Source organism: Plectrocnemia conspersa, unplaced genomic scaffold (assembly GCF_051122295.1).
Source record: "Plectrocnemia conspersa isolate PC_06_02 unplaced genomic scaffold, ASM5112229v1 ptg000013l, whole genome shotgun sequence".
NCBI lineage: Eukaryota > Metazoa > Arthropoda > Insecta > Trichoptera > Polycentropodidae > Plectrocnemia > Plectrocnemia conspersa.
The window spans coordinates 10642540-10667364 of record NW_028277177.1 but is presented as its reverse complement, the minus strand read 5'-3'; the positions used below and the strand labels follow the sequence as shown (position 1 = coordinate 10667364).

The window sequence follows — 24825 nt, the reverse complement described above, 5'->3', positions numbered from 1 at the left end:
TGACATTACATGATGATGACTCTTAGTCAACTTATTCTTATGATTCAAGTCAAAAATGAGATCGTTGCCAATCTATTTGATAATATTAACATTTTCAAAAAAAGTTTCACTTTGTTGAAAAAAAAAATAGAAAAAGAAAACGTTGGTCATTTTGTTACTAATATCTGTTACTAAAATTTTTTTCTTTGAAATTTTCAGAATATACTAATCAAATTAATTTGTTGATATTGGAGTTCAATAAAAGATTTTACGATTTCAAAAACTGCGAATTACAGTTTTATTTTTTTACTTTGCCTCTGTTCATTGATATAGACATTATTGGCGACAATTTATAATTGAAATTCAGTGATTTTATTGAAGCAAAAATAATAAGTCAGAATTCCAGAGATTTATACTTATTTACCTGCAGATCGGATTCCCAAAATATTGTCTTTCGGGATGCGTATACTGGCTATGTTCAGAAGCATATATTCATGCGAAAAATTATTTTATACTCTGAAAAACAACAAAAATCCCGAAAGATCAAGATTAATCGATCAGCATTTATCATCAAGTTTGAAGATTACGTCAGCTCAAAATATTCAATCAAAATATAAGGATTTGATGTGTAAAACGGTGAGTGCTTCCGAGAAACCTACTTTCTTCGCCAACCGCCAGGAATATAAGAGTTTTGATCACGCCGGATAGTGGAATTAGGGTCGTCGACGAGAGCAAAGAGAACAGTGCATTTTATTTTTTATTGGCCTGGCGCCAGAGTTTTTTTAAATCATTATACACATTTTCGGTAGACTATCTATTTTTTACAATAAATTGTTATCAACATATCTGGCATCAAACTGGCTGCAAAGTCACTCCATTGCAGCACCGATTCGGAAATTTATTTTATCTTTATTTATTTACAACTTCTATTTTCCTTAATTTTAGTTTATTTTCAGATTAACTTTAATTATACTTAACGTGTATTTTTTCAGAAACAATGTACACAAAATAATAAAAATTACAAAAAAATATTGACAAAGCTATTCGTAAACTTGATTGTTGTTGAGTAGATTAGAAATAGAATATGATATCACGATACGACATCACAAGTAAAAAAATTGAAAGCCTTAGTCGTAAATGTAATTATTTTTATATACAGTACAATTGATAAAACAAATTAATATAGAATTAATAAAAAAAAATAGTTTTGTGTGTAATTGTTGTTTGGAAATAACAAACACACTAGATAATAAATATAGTAAAAATAAGTTAACGTAAAAGTTTATTTTTTTTTTAATTTAAAAGTTACGGCAGTGAATGGGTTAATATAGTAATGGTCCAACGAAATAATTGACTCAGAGCGCTTCGATGTTAGACGCCACATTCGGATCTAATCACCCTCTTGACAACATCTCCTGTCAGAAACATAGTCTGTAAAATTGTTGAAAGTTTACAAGTTATAAACATATATGTAGTTAAGAAACGCAAGTAAAATATACAGAAGTGATAAAATATAATATCCAGTGATGAAAATTATATGACTTATTTTTTTAAACCAGAAATGTGCTATTTTAAAGTTTAATAAATTTAATATAATCATGCTAATAAAAGTGAATTTATCGACGTTATTTATTAATCAAATACATTAATCACGTTCGATGGACGTCAAGAAATTTTAACTTATCTTACGTATATATCATTTTAACGTTCCGAAGTTCCGGTGGTTCACAAATCTTTCTAGAATTAATACGTCCCAGATTTCGACGAAATTCTGTGACATTTCGCGAGTATGTGCATCGAAAACTATACACACACAAGTCAGTCATTGACTGAAATAACGTAGTGCATAAAATTCGTTTGGTAAAAGTGTACGTAACTACGTGTTCATAAAACGTGAAAAGTGACCACTCTAATAAATAAAAAAACATTTATTATCATAAAATGTATTGTATGTTTAATTTTTAAGTGATTATTTTTTTACTTTTTTTAATAGATAAGTGCTTGATATATTGAGTGTTGTGAGAACATATTTAAAGTGTTATAAAGTTCTAAGGAAGACAATATGTATAATTCACATAGAAAGAAGGTAATATTTTATTTATCAAATTTTTATAATTGAAATGAAGGATATATTTATTATTAATAATACTAATAGCTATGTAGAGCAAAAGTCCTAATCTGGACTGTCTTGTATTTTTTACTAACATAAAAACTCAAATATAAACATAAATATAGTAAAGGATTAGCTTTATACTTTGTTGATTCAAGTTAAGTTAAGTAAAATTAAATATAAAATGCGTCTAGTCTATGAATGTATGTATGTACATATATATAAAATATTACTAGGTGACAACAAACAGGCCATTGTCTCTTCGCTTATTAATTTTATTTTGCACTAATTTTTAATGAGATTTACTGCGTATATGGCCAAGGTGAACTATTCTCGTTTACTAAAATTGGCACGCATGACAAAAGTTTAAAAACATCTATTTTACGGAATATGTAAATAAGTCATATCCCAAGGTTGGACGACGCACCCAGCTCACTCAGTTTTTTACATGATTCGAAATTATATATACATATATCATTAAAAAAACTATTGATTTGAATTACATTATTTTGTCATATGAACATTTTAGACCCCATTATTATCTGACAATTTATTTGGATCCATCAATTTGTTATTAATTAATTATTTTTTTTAATTGATAGAATACAAGTAATATAATATAAAATACTATTTTTTTCTTAAGAACAAAGTTAATAAATTAATTGTAAATCTTCCGTTGTGATATAACAGGCGGTAGCCCAATGTGTTACAATCGGGTCAACACAATCATGTGAGTAGTGAACACCTTATTGATAAGTCTATAAGTCAGTGACATCTGTTTTATTATTAAATCTTACAATCAATAGATGCCACTCTTCGCGACTTTAATTCATCCGTTAGATTAGGTAAATCTAGGAAAACCTAAACTATCGAAATTTTAAATATATAATAATTACTAATTCTGATCTCTCAGACACGATAAAAAATCTGCTTAAATATGTTTATTTTAAACGTATAATCAAAATCAATTTTTCATATAACTTATATTTTGAATATTATGCTTAAATTAACCTAGGGATATGCAGTATATGTATTGCTACAAATATTTACATCTTCCTTACTATATAAATTTTATTATTACCAACAGCATATAAATTTTAGTTTTTTGACTATATATTTAATGCAAGGCACTTTCATGAAATATTAACACCATCGTGGTTGTTTTAAATTCGTTGATTTACATGAATGACGTAAAAGTTTCTGATTTCAATTTAATGTACTTTTTACGACTGCACACATCGACTTCTTTAAAAATACAAACACTATAAATTCTAAAATAACCTAAAAATGCAATAAAAAATTAATCAATCTAAAAATACATTTGTAATGATTATATTTGATTAATTTAAAACAGTATAAGAAATTGTCTTATAAATTACAGTTCCAGTTAAAAAAATTGGAAAATATTATATTTTCAAAGAATTCGCGACAGGGAAACGATTAAGTCTTAACAATATAATTTAACGGCGTTATAACAACGGCATCTGGCCTCATTAATCTCCACAAATAGGAACGAACAATTTAAAGCAGAACTGACTATAAATCTCGCTTAAAGATCAACCTATTACTAACAAAACAAATAAAATTTAATTGCATTAAAAAAACTATACTGGCGAAACTGTAATCCGATTCTATTTGGATTTATAATATAAATAGATATGAATTTATATCGGCTTTCTTTCACAACTTTCGCTATAGGGCATAGTTGGCGATCCATCACTATAACAATCCTTGTGTGTGCCAAAGTGAAGTAATGGCAATAAATCAAATGTAATACTCTAGAAGTCCTATTGTTTTACAAGCAAATCATACAGTGCTACTATTTTTTCAATTAAAGATATGTTTAGAAAAATTAGTATTAAACAAATATGTTAAATTAAGTTAAAATTAATACGATCTGATAATTTAACATGCATTCTTTCTCCCATTTAACGCGATTTAATGGATAATGATGTCAGTGATGACAGCAAATTATTTTACACAACAATGTCAGTAAACGAACTTTTGGCATGTTACCAATTTCGATAATTCCTGTAGTCGATTTTGTCGATATCTTCATTATAAATTGGTAAATATATATATTGTTTAAAATATACTATATGGATTTACCGTTAGTATATTTTATTAATTTGTAAATTTACGAGTACAAGTTGAATAAAAATCGTGAATCATTACAAATAGTTATAAATATGTACAAGATATGTATCTAGATAAAATAAATCTTTATTTACAATAAAAAAAAATCGTGAAAAACGCATAAGTTTAGTCATTCAGATGAATAAATAAGTACTCATAAATAAACTATAGGACTAAATAAATAAGTAATCATTATTAAAATTCTGAAAATTTATTACAATTTTATTAACTGATTTGGAAAACACTGATTAAATTTAACCAATTGAATCTAGTTTTAACAATTGTATATCGACATCAATAGCTTTCTATTCAAAACCTAGAATTTAGACAATTGCCATGACTTATTGTTAGTACGTAGTAACATTATTATTTTTAATTAAAGATGGAATTCTTCTCCGAGTATATTTATAAAATGCAGTTTGCACAATTACTTTTAACAAATTTAAGATTTTTCAAGTAAGTTTGGTACAAAATGGCTTTTGTATTTATTTTTTATTTATATGTTTAAATCAATAAACGAAAAGTACATGTTTTATAATATGTAATTATCTGTAACTCTTTCCTTAACCCAAAATATTTAGATTTGTAATCGTTATTTCTTCTTCATTTATATTTATATCAATCACTGTCTAGCTCTAGCATAAAGTTCTTCGTCCAAATACTTTTTATTTATTTGAATTAAATAAAGACCATCGTGACATAAGAGGTTATCCCAATGCGTCACAATGATAAAAAACAATACATTATTACAATAAACAAAAATATTAAAATATAAAAATCAATACACAAAAAAATAATACATAGCGAGAAAGAGAATAAAATCATAACATTCAAATTAAATTATATGAACCAGACCAGCTCCTCGTAGTTGACAATAAATATAATAATATTCAATGCAATCGTATTAAGGAGCCGGATGGCGACAACCATAGTCGAGTCGCTAAATGCTCTTGTCTCTAACGGATATCAAAAGCCGTTATTCTCGAAGACGTTTCAGAAACCTAAACTAGAATTTTTTTTAAATAGTTTAATTGTCGACATCACCCTTCAATAGTTAAAAAATATGCTTAGCGACATACAATTTTCAGCGAAAACTGATCGAATCATATCTCAGATTCTGGTATACAAGAACGGATAATAACCAAATATTCTCTTATACAATATCTTAAGAACATTTCAATTCATAACATCCCGATTCAAGAATACTGCGAACTAAAGTGTCATAGAAGACACGAATAACTGATTATATTATATATTATATATTTTAGAGCACCTATGAAATAATCATTAAAAGATTTCGGTAATACTTATTTTAGATTATTAAAATACAGTATAATTAGTATTTCTATAATTCAACCTTTCCATTAAAAAGTGGAAAGTACTTTAATTTTTTATGTTAAGATATCATCTAATTTTGATTACGAACTATATGAGATGTTTTAAGAGAATTATAATAATTTATTTTATTTCCGTTAGATTATTTTTTTCTTGCAATGTTACTACTGTCAGCCATTGTGTATCTTCTTAATTTTGAAAATTTTGAAACAAAGATTGTGCATTCAATTTAAGGATAATGGAATAGTGTTCGCTAAAGTGGCTTAGGTTTTAAATCTTATGGCGAAAAGTTATCTCCTATGAAAAAGTTTATAAATGCTACAATCAGTGGCGTAGCTAGGGTATGTGCCGCCCGGGGCAATCCTTAAAATTGCCGCACCCCCCACCATACATTTTTTGCAGGGTCATAAAATCAGCACTTCTTAAAATAATAAATTGCTTATTGTTAAACTCTTGGTATTCGTAGATTTACATAAATTTTAGTTTATTCAGGGTTAAGAACCACACTAGACGATTCCATCGCGAATATGTCGCCCCCAAGCAAGTGCCGCCCGGGGCCCGCCCCCTCCGCCCTCCCATAGCTACGCCTACAATACAAATGTTTTCAAAAAAGTAGGGAAGACATCCAAGATGGAAAAAATGATGGGCGTTCTAACACATCAACCATCGACGAAAAAGTGTAAAAAAAAACAATTGACATTGTGCTTAGAAATTGATAAATCACTATTAGGAAAATTGCTGAAGAAGTTAGTATCCCATACAGTTCACGCAAAGCAATTTTAACTGATATTTTTGGCATAAAAATAAATGTAGAATTCAATATCAATATTTAGGAACAGATAAATAAGTTTTCACCTCGTACAGAATTCCCTACTCAAAACTTTAGACTTATTATTTTTTTGTATATTGTAATAATACAATGTATTGTTTATTTTTAACCATTGTGACGCATTGGGGTAACTTACTGGTCTTAATTTTATTTAAATAAATAATTAAGGAAAATATAATGCTAAGTGAGGCGAAGACTATATTAAATAACATGCATTTTACAAGTGTTTTGCGAAGTGGAAGAAACACTAGCATAAATCTAATGTATTTTAAAGTCTGCTTTAAAAATTAATGAATAAATACATTTTTATTAAAAAATCGTATGACAACAATGTATGTGCTTCATTCCTAGTTATTATCAGCAATAGCAACCATATGTATATTGATCTCATAATTTATAGATCGCTAAAATCAGCAAAAGTAATAATAAATTATCTTGATTGAGAAATCTTTGTACAAAATTCCAACTAAATATAACCAACTGTTTTACTTATAAAGCAATACATACTTAAATAAGATAGTTAAAATTAAAACTTTATTTTTAAATATTAACTAGCTATTTACATTGAGTAACTGATCAACAGTGTGTCTTTAATAAAATTAACCTACAGCTTTCAGCACTCATTAATTAGACCATGGCAGTTTCTCAATTATAAACCCGTCTTTCTGCAAGAGTAACTTCGCCGCAAACGTTTCGCTTGAAGCTAAAGCCGAAAATTAAACTAAAAATAACCAAAACTATTTTGCTTTACCAGCGTAAAGTTGAAAATTTGACAGTAATCGATAGCGGAAAATTGTCTATTTTATGTGGCGGTTGCATTACAATAAAATGTGCCAAGCTCGGTCGGACAATTTAACACAGAAATTAAGTACGGCAAGCCAAAAGAGAGTGCATATAAATTTTCAAGTGCTCTTACTAAACATTTATTTTGGCATGCGATCGTTATAATGTTTAACGTGCCTTTCAATCGATCGGTTCAATTTGGGCCGAGCGATTTTATGTGCAACGAGATTTGGACGTTGAGAGGCGCCGGTACAACCAGACGCTTGTCTGACTATGTAAACAAGTCTACGAACAAAATCTATTGTACATGTGGTAACCATGCAATTGCTAGTAATGGGACAATGACTTCTTTAAAGCTGTCATTATAATTCATATGAGTTTTAGTAGAATTAACTACTGATTTGTGAGGTATTGTATTTTTGAATACTTTAATATCACAAATGGGCGGAAAATTCCCAATCTAGATAAATCTGTTTTGTTTTATCTAGATATATTTAAAAATCAAAGGTTTTGAATAAGTCAGAGAAAAAAGTTGCAGTGTTTAAATTTTCATACATTGCCTTCATTTGTAAAAAAAATTTTTTTTAAGTCAATAAACAATGATATTTAAATGCATGAGTTTCCCTACTTCTGTCAGAAAATATCAAAATTTAGCTTACCGCATTGTTTCATACATCTTCATTTATTATTTATTTATTTATGTTTTACTTTGACGAATTTATTTTGTCCAGGAAAAAAGTTACAGTTTCACGCACAAGTCCCAATTATTTTTAGCGAAAATACGGTAGCTATAACTATCGTACAAATATATTTTTAAACTAGTAGAATATTACGTGTGTTACACGTGCTGCTAGTACACAACTATGTATATAATGTAAATATGGTTTCGATTAGCAAAATATGCACAATAATAATAACAGCTAAATATATCGGTACCCTAAATAAACTTTCGTAATTCAGATCAAATTACAATTAAACTCTATAGTATAAAACTATATAGAATCAATACAATACTACCTAGTTTGCCTTAATTATTTATTAATAATTTATTATGTAAAATGAATTATAATTGCCAATATAGGTCAATCACCTTATAGTTTTTACGAAGGAGACTATTTGAGTCACATCTTGATCTATTTTTATTATATTATATATAGTGCAAAATGATTTGAACATAGTGATTTGACTTTTTATAACATATAATCTTATCTTTTCCTTACATAAAATATTTTTAATAATATGTATCTCAACACCAAACGCAAATTTTCTTAGATCGTCAAATCAAAGTTGCCAAAGTTATACCCACGCTTTTCCCTTATAATGTTTTATGTATCCTAAATTAAATAAATCTGTCAACTTAAAACTATAAAGATGTATGAAATCACTCGGATATTAATATATTGTTAATGATTTTAATTAATTAAAACCACTTAAAAATATATTTTGAGTGGAAAGCTGTGTTTTGTCGTCGGTCGCGATTAAACAGAAACGAGACATTATGTCAAGTCAGGACTAAAATAAAAGAGAAAACTCAACTTTTTTTCATCACGATTTTGAAAGTATCGTGTTACAAACCCTAGCCGATTCTCTACAGCTTGGCACATAGCGTATTAATGTTTCATAATTATGATTAGAGATATATTTTTGCCAAGACAATGTGTTAATAATAAAATGTGACTTCACACACGCCAGCACTAGAATTTAGAAAATTTATATACAATATTATTTATGATCTCGAGACTAAATTAATAATAAACATAAAATTTATGAATTGTATATAATAAAAAAATATGTTAAATGTGAGATAAAATGAATTTATAAACTTCAATGTTATTTTTTTAAGTTGTACTATATTAATTAATAACTTTAAAAAAATCACATCAAAAGATTAAAGAATTCATCTCACTGAAATAAGTTAATGATTCAGAACGTAAGTTGTTTTATTACTAAAGATATTAGGCTAGTAAAAGTATAAATTATTTTTTAAATGCTTTGCAATATTGCACGCGTGACGTGGCAGTCTATAATGTGTGTTTAAAATGACCATGTCAACTTCTAATTACTGAGGTTTATTCTATATTAGAAATAATGACGTTTATTATCAATGATATATTATCGTTCTATATTACCCTTTTCCACCTTTCTATTCAATTACTACTGCCCTGTTTGTAATAATTTTCAGGTTTAAAATTAAAACAATCAAAAAGAGGCAATTTCACTTATATCAGTTAATTGAATACCTGTCCCTTAAAAATGTTTATTACTTAAAAATCTAAATTTAACTATTTTTAAAAATTGTTAGTTGGAAAAATTCTGGGTGTTTCTAATATTAAAATTGATTTTGAAATTAATCAAAAACTTTTTTTATGGAATGTTCAAGTATGGGCAAATTGTGTATTTATGGCAGTAGTTAGTGTTAAAAAGGCATCTATTGTGATTAATGAACTAATTGAAAAGTATATAAAAACATCGTATTTTTAAGTCGGCGTGAGACATAAATGGAGTAAATCTAGTGTTAAATACATGGGCTTACAAATTTATAATAAACACATTTTATAAATTTTGCTTTAAGGAGCTTGCCGCCATTGCAGACTTTAAACCAATAATTAATAGAAAGCGTGCTTAGAACAATTAATCAGACCCATCTTAAAATATGTCTGTCTTGTGTGGAATAATACAAGCAGTACCATTTTTATTTCTAAATTAAAAATCATCCAAAATATAAAAATAATATATAATATACTTTTTTACACATATCTTCAAAAAATCATAATAGCCTTTAAATACCAGTAATCAAAGAACATTATCATTTTCATACATGCAGATACTATAAAAATATTTGCGTAACCACTCCATCCTAATAATCTTGTATATCTGAGACTACAATAAAAACAAACTTTTATATAAGCGGAAAATCCCAAAGCACTTTAAAACTATAAACATGAAAATGGTTAGATACCAGTAACATGTATTGCATATATTGGTATTTTTGTGAAATTAATTATATTATTGAAATAAACATTAATTAAAAAAAAATTAAGAAACTTGTTTTGATAAATTTAAGGGATGCTCTAAAAGTTAAAAATAAAATGTTTTACATTTATTTTATATGCTTTGCATCTATATTTTTCGAGTCATAAATAATAAATATGTTAATATATTAAGAGGGCACGGGTTTATTTCTTCTCAGTTGTTAATATAAAATCCGATCCATTAGTAGTATTTTTCTAGTCTCGGTGGTTTTGTCGGCGTTCCGATTTATATTGTCAGACAAGTGATGGCCCCTAACGGGGTGACCCCTAGCCGAGGTTCAAAAAACACAATCAGAGCACGTTGTGCCATTGCTGATGTTGGTCATGTGCCAGATCCGGGAAATATTTGACAGCACAACTGAAAGAAGATCGCGGGACCACATGTCACCGAGGAACAAACACATCTAGCAATTATCGCCCGTAGTATATTCTGACGTCGTCTACCATTGTCTGTAACAATTTTTCATATCTGACCGATCTGGAAAACAACATAAACAGTTATCCATCAACACCCCGAATCCACCGAAGCGATTATGTCCCAACGGAAACGGAGACGAGCCGGAATAGTTTTGTGAAGAAACATTTTTTTAACCAGCTATTAACTCGACATAATATTATAATCATTAATAACGCTGGGGTCTTATTGCTTTCCTAACATCTTCGAATTAATAATGAAGTGACTATTTCAAGGCGGACAGAACCGACATAAGAGTTAGTGGTGTAACAGTCAAAATGCAATTCTTATAACAAATAAAAAGATTAAATATTATTATTATTTTTAAAACTACCGGAAGTAATAAATATATGAGTTACATAATTTACTCCTAAATAATCAAAACTGATACTAAACTTTTAAATTTAGATGAAATTTTTAACTCTTCAATCAAACCAGATAAATATTCTTTTTTAAGCCAGAATTTGTAGTACATACTTTTTATTTTATGAATAGGGAAAAGAGAAGTTTAAATGTATAGTTCACAACACTGAGCTAAAAAAATTTTGCGCTAAAACTTTTTTTAATTTTAGAGATATTTTATTTTAATCACTCCGTAATATACAATATTAAGGCTACAGTTAAACATAAAATAAAAAAGTAAATTTACTGATTACTGCTAATTATTATTTTCTGTAAATTGGTATAGATTATGTTTATATTTTCTGTTATTTTATACTTTAAATTTAAATAGCAGTAAACTGCCAATTAAATATAAATAAAATTTAAGTAGATAATATTTGAGCCAAGTCATTTATTTTTATTTTTAATTACATAAAATCACTACAGATGTATAACTATCTACAGGCGGTCCTCGACTTTCGAACGTTCGACTTTCGCACAATTCGCTATTTCGTACATTTAAAAAAAAAACATTTTTTCTTAATTTAATTTTTTTTATAAAAATGTTCTGATAGCGGTAAATCTTTTGCTTCAATCGGACGTTCGTATGATACAAACAGGTCTACGATATGTTCAATTTTGCAAAATAAAAATATAATTAAAGAATACGTTCAAATTTGTGGAAAATAATGATATGTTTCCAAAAAAACACAGCAAAAAAAAACATAGATAAAATGGAAAATCTTTGTCATCGTATATCGATGACCAACATCAAAAAGATGTCCCTCTGAGTATTTCAATTATTCAAGCAAAAGCTCTTAGTTTGCACAAAGATTAAAAGAATAGATTAAAAAAAGATTTTAACACGGTTTTTCAAGCAAGTAACGGTTGGTTTTACAATTTTTAAAATGAGTTATTCTTTTCAAAATATTAAATTTACTGGAGAATTGGCTGATGCGGATAAAGATGCTGCAAAAGAATTTATTTCCTAATTATCCAAAATTATTGAAGATGTAGAATATTCCTCTAGCCAAATATTTAATGTAGATGAGACAGGCTTATTTTGGAAAACTCGTTAACAATGAAAAATATGAATGAAGCCTTCACGCACCTTGACAAATTTTTAAATATTATGGAAGATTGTGATCCCAATGGAGAACGCATATCTCAAGTGCGTGGGGCGATCAATAAAAACATAGCATGTTATAAAATACTATATGAAGAAAATAAAAAGATTATTGGAAAACAGTTAGCTCTTGATAACTTTTCAAAGGAAACACTCGCAAACCCCACTTAAACGTGTCTCTTAAGCGCCTCTTAAACATCTTATATTTACTTGATAAATAAATATTTTAAAATACACATTTCGTACATTCAACATTCGCACACATTTTCAGGAACCAATTATGTGCGAAAGTCGAGGGCCACCTGTTTAGATTTTTTTTTCTAAAATGCTAACCTAAAAAAATCGTGAAATTATGAATTTAATAGTTAATTCATGTATTTAGTTACCAGCATGTTTTTATTTATAAGTACTAATTTAAAAAATCCTGCTGCAATTTTTTTGCTTACTAATTATTAATTAAACTAAACATATATTCAATAAATTATTTTAGTACTTTTTATAATTATAAAAAGAAACAACTATGTATAAATTAAGTTATAAAAAAAATAGAATATCATATACGATTGTTTGTTGTTTCTAAACATCTTTTTATTGCAACGTAAACTTGGCATAGTATTGCAAAACATCATTTTTCAACTTTTGCTACATTTAACGGGAAAATCATCAAAACACCGAGCATCACTACGTTATGCACACCAAATTATTTTAGAGCGATCTCTTTAGATCATTTTTCTCGAAACGTTTGTTAGTGATTTATTTAGGATGAACGTCAATAAATATAGACACATGTGCGTGTAAATGTTTTATAAACGCGTTATTAGAACGCAGCCAAAATTAGAGCAAGTCGCCGGTTATTATGAGATAATAATTATTTTCAACAATCGCATCATTGTGTCGCGAGCCAATTTAATTTTTATTTAAATAAAGTAGAAAATAGAGTCACAAACAAGCGCATTAAATAATCAAAGAAAAAACTATAAATTATAGTTTAATTAGATAATATTGCTTAGCTATTGTTGTATTGCGTTTTCTCTTGAAATACGCATTTAAGATGCTGGCACGGAATGGAAGCTATCAATTACTGGGAAAATTCATATTACACAGATGCCTTGGTGCATATGCATAATGAATATTGCATTATTTTATTGAGCTCGAGTGTTTGTATAATAAGAAACGCAAATAAACTAATACATAGTAAAGAACCTTTACCTTGCAATATTTCAAGCTTTCAGGCCAATGCCAAGAAGCAAAACTTGATTGTCGTAGGTAAGGAACAGATGACAGCTAACACGTTAACATTCTAGTTTTAAAAGATTTCAACAAATCAATAAAATTTGTACGAGCACCGTTGATATCAACATCAATTTTAATTTATTTTATACTATAATTCAGCTGATATCAATTACTTATTTTTAAATGAATTTTATGTAGGTATGTACTTTAAAAGTAATCTATGCACCTTAAACGAATTGTGTTATGAACGTACTATATTTATTCTAAGCAATTAATAAATTTATTGATTTAAATTTTGATGCCAGTTGCAGCACGTTTGACTCAAATAATAAGATTACGTATATTATCTACTACATACTCCAAAAAAGTCTACTACCATAGTATAAATCAACTTATTATACTGCTAATAAATTTAGAACCACCAAAACTGCTCATTTTAAGACAAGAATGTGTGTATTCTTAGAATCACATTGATTAATAAAGGCTAGCTTTTTATTTTAAGAGTAACTTTTTCGGTCAAAAGTGAGCATTTAGTGATTGGGATTTCAAATTATAGAACCGCACTTTCCGACCAAAAAAGAACACAACTTTAAGCTCGCCAAACATATTTGCAATATCAGAGTCTTTATTTTCGATTTTTTATTTGGTATAATACAATAATTTACTATTGCTTAAAAATACTCCTAATGTAGCTTTACTATTAATTATTAATTAAAAATACTCTTAATGTAGGTATATAATGTATATATGCATGTACTTTGGGACACGCTGTACTGTATACACTTTATTGCATTCCTTTGAAATCCTGAACACGACCGCCTACATTGCTAACTGCAATCATTGTGTCAGCCGACCAGAAATACCAGTAATAAATATATTTTCTTGCATTTTACTGATATAGTTACACTCGCGCGTTGGCCACAAAAAAGTCGTCCTAAAAAGTGGAAATGAGAATTATTGCGGTTGATTTACTTCTGTCTATCTCGGTAACGGATCTTCGATTAAATACAGACGTACATAGTTGATTATCGTCATTAGTCGTGATGATTAAATTTTCGTCGAGTTTTAGTAAATTTCTAGATAAACAGCAGCTCGGCCAGATGATAGACACAGTGTTGTTATGAATGTGGTGAAATTAATTCTCTCAAAGCCCGGGATTTGCTCGGCTCGACGCCGCTCGTATTAGATTTTAATGGGTGGCACCAAGCTGCGAAATTAATTTTAGTTCGAGACTTTATAAAATTCTCTGGGGTTAGCGGTTTTTAAAGTTAATATTGAAATTAACTCCGACGGCGTTATGTTTATGGTAAACCTGGGACAAATGGACATTTTGAAAAAAGCACAAATATAAATACAATTTGCGACCTATTTGAAATAACTTTTCAAATGTTATGAAACTATATTTTTCAATATAACTAAACCTAACACATATTTCAGTGATATTATTTTACTCCGAAAATGCGATTTCGCAAAAAAAGAATATAATCGCTAGCTAGAAAATCGTTTGCTGTCAATGATTTTTTAGAATTTGGAAACTCAAATATAGATAAATCAGGAAAAAAATAAGTTCACTTTTTATCAGCGGCTATAAATCGATCATTTTTGCCATCCTTCTAAAAATGTTTCAAACAATCTTGGATAGCTTTATTAGATTATCTGTCTATTTAACTGCATATTCCCCATTTGTGTATTTTCAGTGTGTATTTTCTCGCACACATTCACAACTAAATATAATATGTCCAGATAAGTTTCAGAACTTTTCGTGTGCATAAGTTTATAATATATTGACAATTGAAATGTTTTTAAGCGTCTTTATTAAATTCGATACGCAACATATTGGTCTACTTGTTGACTTTGTCAATGCGCAATTAATAGTTTATTTGTATTTCTAGATTCCTGTATTATTTTCCCTGTTGGGAGAATAAGCGCATAATCTACAAACTTATCGCATGTTATTTATACACATATGTTACAATGAATGTGTGTTATCAGAGAAAATTTATTTTCACCAGAAAATCAGTAAAATTATATTGTAATACATTTTCACCGGTAGATATATGACTGGTGCTGGTGAAGTTATATGCTGCTCTAAACTAACTAACTGTCACACATGTACGTCACTTATTAAATCTTGTGAGCCACAAACGATTTTCGTTTCGATAAACATAACTGTTATTTGCTGGCCATACACGAGCGGGCCCGTTGCGAGAGCCTGGCGGACAAATCCGATCGTGTGTGGTGAGAAAGGACGCAGATTTGTTTGTCCGCTGTCCATGCTCAAAACGAACGGATCAGACACGGACAGGCAAATCTGAGCACCACGTTTGCACGTGTTTGTACTTTTTGTTTGTATATTCTTAAAAAAAAACAGCACATATTGTAGCAAGTTTTTGCTTTTTAAAAGATACAGCAAACAACGGTTTTTATTTATTTATTTTATTAATAAATTTTAAGACTGATATCCAAGTTTAGACAGTTTGCGTCTGTGGCGTAGCTCGGGCAGATCTGTCCTGGTGTCCGTCGGACTAATCTGTGCGTGTGTGCTTAGAAAATAATATCATAGTTTTACAGATATTGATCAGTGTAATCATAAATCAATCGTTTGGTACATTTTAAATGGCCTAGTTAATAAAATTATATTTATTTTAGTAAAAATATATTTTCACTGAAAAATACATATTTACTGTTAAAATCCCAATCTAAGCTAAACCTATTAACCAAAGGCAACTTGACCTAATAAAAGTTCTGAAACTAACTATAGCCTTTCAACTTTCATTAGATTACGGTTTGGGCTTAAACAGCAAATGGAGACAATTGAAAGTAGCATATAATTTCACTAGCACCTATCAGTAAAATTATGTTTTCGCTGTATAAATATATATCTACCGATGAAAATGTATTCGAGTATGATTTCACTGAGACAGTTTGTAGTAGTAAAAATATAAGTTCACTCGAATGTATACATTCGCTGTAACATATATAATAGGAGTATCGATCCCAGCATATTACCTGAAATGTTTCTTAGGAATGTAAAACTGTATTGTTACTCAAATCTAAATGCTATTTATATTATATATGACTTTTGTTATTAACTATGTAATTAAGGAAGTAGTATTCTTATTTAAATGCCAAACCCTTATCCAGAAAAAATCTAAGAACATATTTTTTATTGAAGTACTTTATCAATCACACTTTCGTTAAACCAAACTAGTGAGAAGGAATAAACTGATCTCGGTATCTGCGGGCAAAGTCTTTAAAAAATAGGGGCCGTTCGGCCAAGGACGAAAACTTGGTGAATGACAGCTTGCAACGATGCAGATCTGCTATGAAGCATTTAATCTAGGCCTGACAAACCAAGGGCGAAGGCCATGACATTATCGGACCCAAGGACCCTCGTCCTTCATTGATCCACTATTCCTGGTTGTGGCTTAAAACCGTTAATATTCCTGGTAGCAGAAATTATTTTTTCAGAAGCAAAAAGTTCGTTAGTTTTCTTTTATGGATAAACTTTGTTTTCTATTTTTATTAGTAAGCAGTTTTAAATTTGGTTTCAAGAAACGGCGTTATCTCACTAAGCATAACAAGTCTCGATAAATTTCTCACTATATTTTTGTGGGACAATATGTTGATAACTAATACCATACAGTTGAATTGCTTTTAAGCAGACTACAAAAAATAACTATGCAATATTTGATATATATACATTTTTGAGCTTTCTGCTTTGTATAGGGAGTAAGTATACAAACAGCTTTATACTGTCCTGATTGTTTAAAAAATATTTTATGATCAAAAAGTAAAAAAGTATCTCTATCACTAAATATTCTGACCACTTCACTATATTTACGCATATAGAGAATAGAACGGACTGCCTTATTTTACTCTACTATGTCTTTAAATGAGACTACATAAATATTTCAGCATTAGTTCACATGATACAATATAAAACTGATTTGAAAACAATTTAAAATTTCGCTTGTAGATTCAATATAAAACAGAACTGTCCTTATAAAGTTTATAAATGTGCTAATATAACACTATTGTGCTTGCCTCCCTACGAGGGAATAGCGCGAAACTGTATTTTAGTAAAGTTACAAATGTATTTAACCGTTTGAATGCCGTAAGGACGTCAGTGTCCATTTACAAACAACGACATGAATGTCGCTAGGGCGCGGGTGTCCGTTCCTATTTTTGTATTTTTTTTTGTAAAATTATGAAATATATTTTTTCGATACTTTTTATGTACTTACTTCTATAAACTAGATTTTATTTTATTACTATAATAAATATAAGTTCAAAATAAAAAAAATCAGAAATATTTATTCAAAATATATTTATAAAATATCAATATCAATATATGCTAAAAAAATGCTTGGCATTCTTAGCATACACCGCCTAATTTTGATTGGCACTAAAAGGGTTAAACAAATATTATGCATACGTTAATATGCAACGAAAAAGTTAAGAAGGTGTCTATTTATCCCATGTTTTCCCAATGTTTATTTACATATACACGTGACGCATTGCATTAATAGCTCGTGCGATCACTTTTGACTGATAAAGACGTTTCACACGTGAATTGATCTATACGAAAGAAAATATTTCTGGAGATAAATTAAAAATACATTCAGATAAATAAACAATTTCTAAGAAATTTAAAATCAAATTTGATATCACAAAAATATTTACTCTCAATCTACGCAAATTGCACTATCTGATAGTAAATATTTATAGAGATGAATTAAAAGTAATTTATTTTAAATTCTAATGATTGTGCGTAGTTCTACTCCCGAATATATAAATATAGTATTACTTATTTACTAATCTAACGTCAAGGAAAAGAGAGAGCGAATTCTATTTTGAAAACCGATTCTAATTTAATAAATTAATCACATCTTGTCAATGTGATTTATTTGACTTGAATTTCACATGAATTTTAAAAGTATTTTAAGAATACGACAGCGTTAATGTGTTTCACGCATCAGATTTGATACACCAGCTCATTTTTAAACGTAGCATATACAACATACTATGTTTCGATTCCGTAATCGATCACAAAGTAATTTATTAGAAGTTCTCAGAGATTCGCCGCAAGCACATGTGGTTTCTACGAATTAAAAGTGTTGTATTAGAAAAAACTACCACACTACTCTGAGTCGATCATTGAGACCGCTATTCCTGACATGGCTGGTCCACTGTTCATTAGTCTCAAATCGCAACAGCATTGACATAGTTCTTGTGCGCTTGTGTGTGTTTTTGTGCCAACAAAAAAACGAGATGATACATAGGACGATTCTGAAACTCGCAGGTTTTTTGCAGAAGAAGCGCAGCAAGAATGGCAACAGCAACCAACAGCAAGTGAGAAATAGGCAAGGGAAAGAAAATGAACAACCAAGGGTTGTCTACTCATCTGATTCCTGCGAATCGTTGGAAATCAAGAAGAGCGAGAAGAAAAGTGGTGGGAAAAAGAATGAAATCATCGACAATGGACCGTACGAAATCAGAGAATCGGACGTCATGGGAAGGTATGTAGACTTTCAATATTATTTATATTACACAATCTATTGCGCAGATTTTATAATTTTTTCGATTATTTCTGCCGATATGCGTATGTGAATGTATTAAGAATTACATACAAAATGATCTAAATTGCAAATGCATTCGTACATTGCTTATTGATCGATGCACTTATTATAGTGCAATTTTGGAGTTGCGTCGTAAATGTTCTTACGCTTTTATCATTTTATGATAATTCAATGGGTAATAATAGTATTTGACAGCTACACTTTGCATCAATGCCAAGGAATTGCTCTTATCTTAATGATTTTAGTGTCTTAAAATAATACAAGAACCATAAACATTAGCATTTTACAAATACCCTTGACATATCGCAGCTGAAAATGTATTGAGTCATAAGAAAGTCTTAGTTTTCCGAGCCAACAATAAAATTTTAACTAGCGTATAGAACGCGTAAAGCAATCGGTATACTACATAAAATGTCTGCACTGTATTTGTTTGTGATAACATCTTAATATGTGTTCTAAATTGTAACGTGAAACATCTGCTTATGATATGATAGTTATTATGAAACTTTATGGTTACTTATCTGTATGATTTTAACGAATGATTTATGTGCCTTTAATTTTCAATACAATATTATTATATACTAATATATCATAATATATCACAAAAACATTTAAACATTGAAAAATAAAGTTTGCTCTAAATATTGCGAAAAAATAATAATAATGGAAGATGTAGAAAAAATGTTTAGTAGATTCGATTCTCGTTTTCGTATTGAGTATGGCACGATACGTGTTAATAGTAATTTTGATAAATTGAGCAGTTATTATAAGATCATATAATATTTGGTATATAAATATATTCCTGATTCAATGATGCAATAAAGCAGATGTCAGATCATCAATATTTTAGGCTCTGCGGACCAGAAAGCAAAATTGGGGACTAAAAGGCAAAAAATATTTCAAATTGGCTATTGATGTTACTCACAATGTGCTCAACCCTTCTAGCAACTGTTCTCGCCGAAAGATTATGTATATTTTTCTGGGACATGGTTATATGATTCAATTAATTTACTTTCATTAAATGAATTTATTTTATCAATTAATAAATAAGCTACTCATGAACTAATTTTGGTTATAGTAACATTTTCCTTTTTAATTTTCGCGAAAAAAAATGCACTGTAATTAAAAAATCCGTTTTAAGCTATTCAACTTTTCTAATCGTGTTGTGAATTCCGTTTCGAATGCTTAGTCTGACAATAACAACGTATATTTTATTATATACAATAAACAAAATGCTACGGTGTCTAGTTTGCTAACAAAATTTTAAATCTTGTCATTTGAAGTCTACTAGTCTCATATTTTCTGGCATGGGTAAAAAATTATGCGAGGGTCCTTCTTTAAACTCGCGCACTAAATAACCGTAACCACGGTAATTATAAGGATGAGCGTGACAAAAGAGTGTAACTGAACGAACTACACAATAGCCCTTGTTATTTCCAGATGAGAAAAGGGTTTCTTTGTAAATAAAGGAGCAATATCACGTTATAAATACCCTCCGATGCATTGAAAGAAATTTTATTTGTTGCGTAACAGTCGCGAAACAAAACCATCAGAAGAGAAAAAGCACTGTTAACTACATTAAACCCATTGTATAATTCAACCCCCATCAAGCAAATGTCTCTTTCTAGCGGAGCGGATATATTTTGTTAGTTGAAAAGAGTGCAACAATTGATTCGTCTGTGAGCCTTGCAACCCTTAATACTTAAGACTGGTCTCTAATGAGGATAGGGCAGAAGGTGGACCGCATGTCCATGGACGATCAGAGATGGCCTGAAACATGCAGAGACTCGCAAAGAGAAATGCCACAACTACAAGACCTCTGAGGACCGTTCACTAGACATCATCCCTCCGCCAGCTTATCCACCACCGCTCGGAGAATAACAATAATCGCCTACAATCATTTTTTGCAATATAGTTTACAATAAAATTCATTACAAGTTTACGGCGTCTTACTAGTCCTTAAAATAAGTACAAAATATTAAAAAAGCGTGACATGAAGCACTGAAAACGGTTTCGAATTATAACTGCATAACGTCACAGTGGATTGCAAAGCAATAGAAACACTACATACGGTTATATCTCGTAACTCCTTAACTCGACGGTTGGCCGTTTTGTAATAGCGCATACTTTAAAATTTTAAGATGTTTTCAATCGTAAATTTATTAGTAGCTCGCAGACCGTAGTTTGTCGATCTTTGATTAATCAACTATAGTTTAAATGAACAATTACTTAATATTTATGTATCATAAATAAAGCTGAAGGTAAAAGTAAATATACAGATAATTAAAATATTACTATTTTTACCTTACCCTTTAATTATACAAAATATTCGCTATTACGCAAAATGCACTTTTTATAATTTAACATAGGGCGCTTGACATTGAAAAAAACTTTTAATTGGCTATTGATGTTACTCACAATGTGCTCCATCCTTCTAGCAACTGTTCTCGCCGAAAGATTTGTTGAATTTCTTCGGCTGCAACAATCAGAAATGAGCAATTAAAGTAAATACACACATAATTAAAATATTGTCAATACAACGAAAAAATGAAATCACTATGCAACAGGAATAAAATTAAAATCAGTCATATACGTATGTATATGCATAATATAAAATTATACATTGATAGCTAAGTTTAAATGTGTTTTTTAACATCAATTACTCGTAAGAAATATTTTTGGGTCAATCTGTATATAAACATATTTCTTTTAAACTTAAAATATACAAATACTCAAAGCATTTTTATTGCTGATTATTAAATATGAATTTATTAACTTAACCTAAATATTTGAGTCGTTTTGTATACATAATATTATATATAATGTTCATTATTCTTTTAGATATATTGTTGCTAGCAGAGATCTAAAACCAGGAGAGTTAATCTTATACGCCGATCCTTTAGTTGTTGGTCCTTGCACAGGATGTAGTCTCATATGCCTCGGATGCTACAATCCGATAACCGGAAGCCATTCAAAGTTTGTATATTTTTTTATCATCCTAAACATTTACTAATATTTTTGTTTGAATAATAAAAAAAATCTTTTGAAACATAATATACGTTGGCAATTTGGCTAAGATTTTACGAGCATATGGTTTCTGCCAAAGGGTCAAAGCAGATTAGTGACTTATTTCGGGAACCCACTCTCAGCACCGCATAAACGCTTTTGATTTTTCTCAGAAGCGTTTGTTTGATTGTTTCCCAATTTTGTAAACACACACCAGGAAGATTTTAATTTTCATAAATATAAATTTCAGATGTAAAGAATGCAAATGGCCTTTGTGCGAAGATGAATGCCCCGGACTCCATCAACCTCTGGGTCACTCGATTGAAGAATGTTCCATCTTGAAAGAGCACACGGATATTGATTACACAAATGTGGTAGCACTGAAAGATTCATACCAAGCAATAGTGCCTCTGAGGTTATTAACATTATACAAAAATTAAATATTTATATTTTGGATGTGTATATGTATATAAAAAGATTATTATTTCAGATCCTTACTTTTAAAATCAAGCGATCCAGAGAAATGGAAGGCGGTCAACACAATGGTAGCTCATAATGAACTAAGAAGAAAAAGGACTGAGCTATGGAAAAACAATCAGATAAACGTAGTAGATAGAATTATAAAGACTTGGGGTATGACTCAATTCAAAGAAGATGAGATACACAACATTTGTGGAATATTAGAAGTAAGTTAATCAATATTATGTTTATTATATATTTTATACGGTACGTCCATTTAACTTATATACAATACATACTATATAACACTGGCTAAAAATGTTTCAAATAAAAAAGCATGTATCATATTGTAATAAAAAACTTTTTTCATCAGATAAACGCTTTTGAAGTCGGACAAATGGGTCAAAGTATACGTGGTTTGTATCCTAGAGCATTTTTATTGGCTCATGATTGTACTCCAAATACAAATCACACTGATGATCCCAAAAGAAGACTCATAGTGAGAGCAGCGACTAGTATACATAAAGGAGAATCTATCACACTCAGTTATGCGTATACCTTACAGGTATATATATATATAAATATAAATTTAAATATTTTAATTATATAATACACATTTCTAAAATTCCAATAGTGTACTTATAAAAGACGCGAACTTTTACAAGAGAGCAAATTCTTCAGCTGCTGCTGTCCCAGATGCGAAGATCCGCTAGAGTTGGGCTCAAACGCTGGTTCTCTTAGGTGTCCCAAATGCCTTTCAGCCAACTCTAAAGAGAGGACGATCAATACAATTACAGGAAATTCTAATAAATTACCTGATGTGGGAACAGTGCTTCCTACAGCTCCTTTGAATAATTCTGCTCCATGGCGCTGCGACACTTGTCCCGATTATATAACTAGTGCCTCATCTATAAAAACATTAGTTCAAAGGTATGCTTTGCAATTAAACATAATATTATTCATTAAAATATCAGTTTATAATTATAAATACTATTCCAGAATCAGTGAAGAATATGATAAGATAGATGTAAACGACGTAGAAGGCTATGAAGGATTCTTGCAGCGTTTTAGAAATGTGTTGCATCCGAATCATTATTTATGTTTATCAGCTAAACATTCATTGAGTCAATTGTATGGAAAAATTGATACTCATCTCATACATGAAATGTCACTGTCTCAATTGCAAAGAAAGAGAGACATCTGTAGAGATCTAATGGAAGTATTTAATATTTTAGAGCCGGGATATTCTAGACTGAGAGGTTTGCTACTTTGCTAAGTAAATATAAAATACATTTTTATGATACACTGAATATTTTAGGAATAACTCTATATGAACTTCATGCGCCACTTATGATTCTGACTACGCGTGATTTTGAAAAGAAAGAGTTGACTAAAAATGATTTAAGAATCAGATTAAAAGAGGTATTAAAATTAATTTAATAAGTTAAAAACACAGTTATTTAATTTACATATTGCTTATAGGTGGTTAATTGTTTAGAAGAATCGTTTAAAATATTATGCATGGAACCTAAAGATTCATCTGAAGGAATAATGGCATCTGCAGCTAAGGATGCACTCAACAGGATTAAAGATTGGGAGAAGCTCATCGGAAAAATATAAATTATTATATATTGATAAATTATATAATTCGATCTCAAATTTATAAATCTTTATTTTAATATAACCATATAGAGATAACCCGTTATAACTATTACCTTAAATATATTTATTTTTAATGTACCTTTTAAGTGATTGTTTATTATTTTAGCCTCAAAATGAAAGTTTGGTAAATAGTAAAGTTCATATACCTAAGATACGCGCAGAGAGCACGTTTCGTAGTTCCAAAATAGAACTTTGCGTTGTTCAAGTTTAAGAACTTAACAGGGTTTGACAAGCTTTAAATAATTTCTTTCTTAAAAATATGCTTATCTCTTCATAATATGAATGATCTATATGAGTTTTTCTCAATTATAAATATCGATATTTTAAATTCCATATAATCATATCATATAGTAAATCACGATATACATATACCTAAATGTTATCTGATTGGTATTATAATAAATAATAATGATTTGACTAGAAAAGTGATCAAATATTTTTTTATCTCACGTGCGACTATATTGTAATTTAAGTGAAATAAAATATTATTTGATATGATTTATTATATTAACTTTTATACAATGTATTTTGATCTATTTACTAATATAAATATAAAATTGATTTTTTATTTATTTAGTACATTTTATTTATTCCTCCTGAAATTTTCAATGAAAACTTACATAAAAAAATTAAATCAGTTCAATATTTTAGAATATTTGTAAATTTCCTAATACCATCAATAAATACAGAATTTAATAGGAAAATAGTAAGTTGAAAC

At 29.2% G+C, this 24825-nt stretch overlaps 1 protein-coding gene across 5 annotated transcripts; it reads left to right on the top strand.

Annotated features, from left to right (window-relative positions):
* The first annotated feature begins 1343 nt into the window (after positions 1–1343).
* LOC148227262 (SET domain-containing protein SmydA-8-like) lies at positions 1344–24104 on the top strand. 5 transcript variants are annotated; one of them, XM_088202340.1, is made up of 11 exons: positions 1344–1408; positions 1973–2065; positions 18715–18920; positions 21822–21956; positions 22237–22401; positions 22477–22672; positions 22819–23010; positions 23080–23375; positions 23445–23704; positions 23764–23867; positions 23928–24104. In XM_088202340.1, exons 2-11 carry the CDS (start codon positions 2042–2044, stop codon positions 24063–24065), a joined length of 1716 nt encoding a protein of 571 aa, XP_088058466.1. In that variant the 5' UTR covers positions 1344–1408; positions 1973–2041; the 3' UTR covers positions 24066–24104. The 5 variants fall into 5 exon arrangements, with proteins under 5 accessions (XP_088058466.1, XP_088058467.1, XP_088058469.1 ...); XM_088202341.1 differs by having other exon boundaries at positions 1360–1467; XM_088202343.1 differs by having other exon boundaries at positions 1394–1412.
* The last annotated feature ends 721 nt before the right edge of the window (positions 24105–24825 follow it).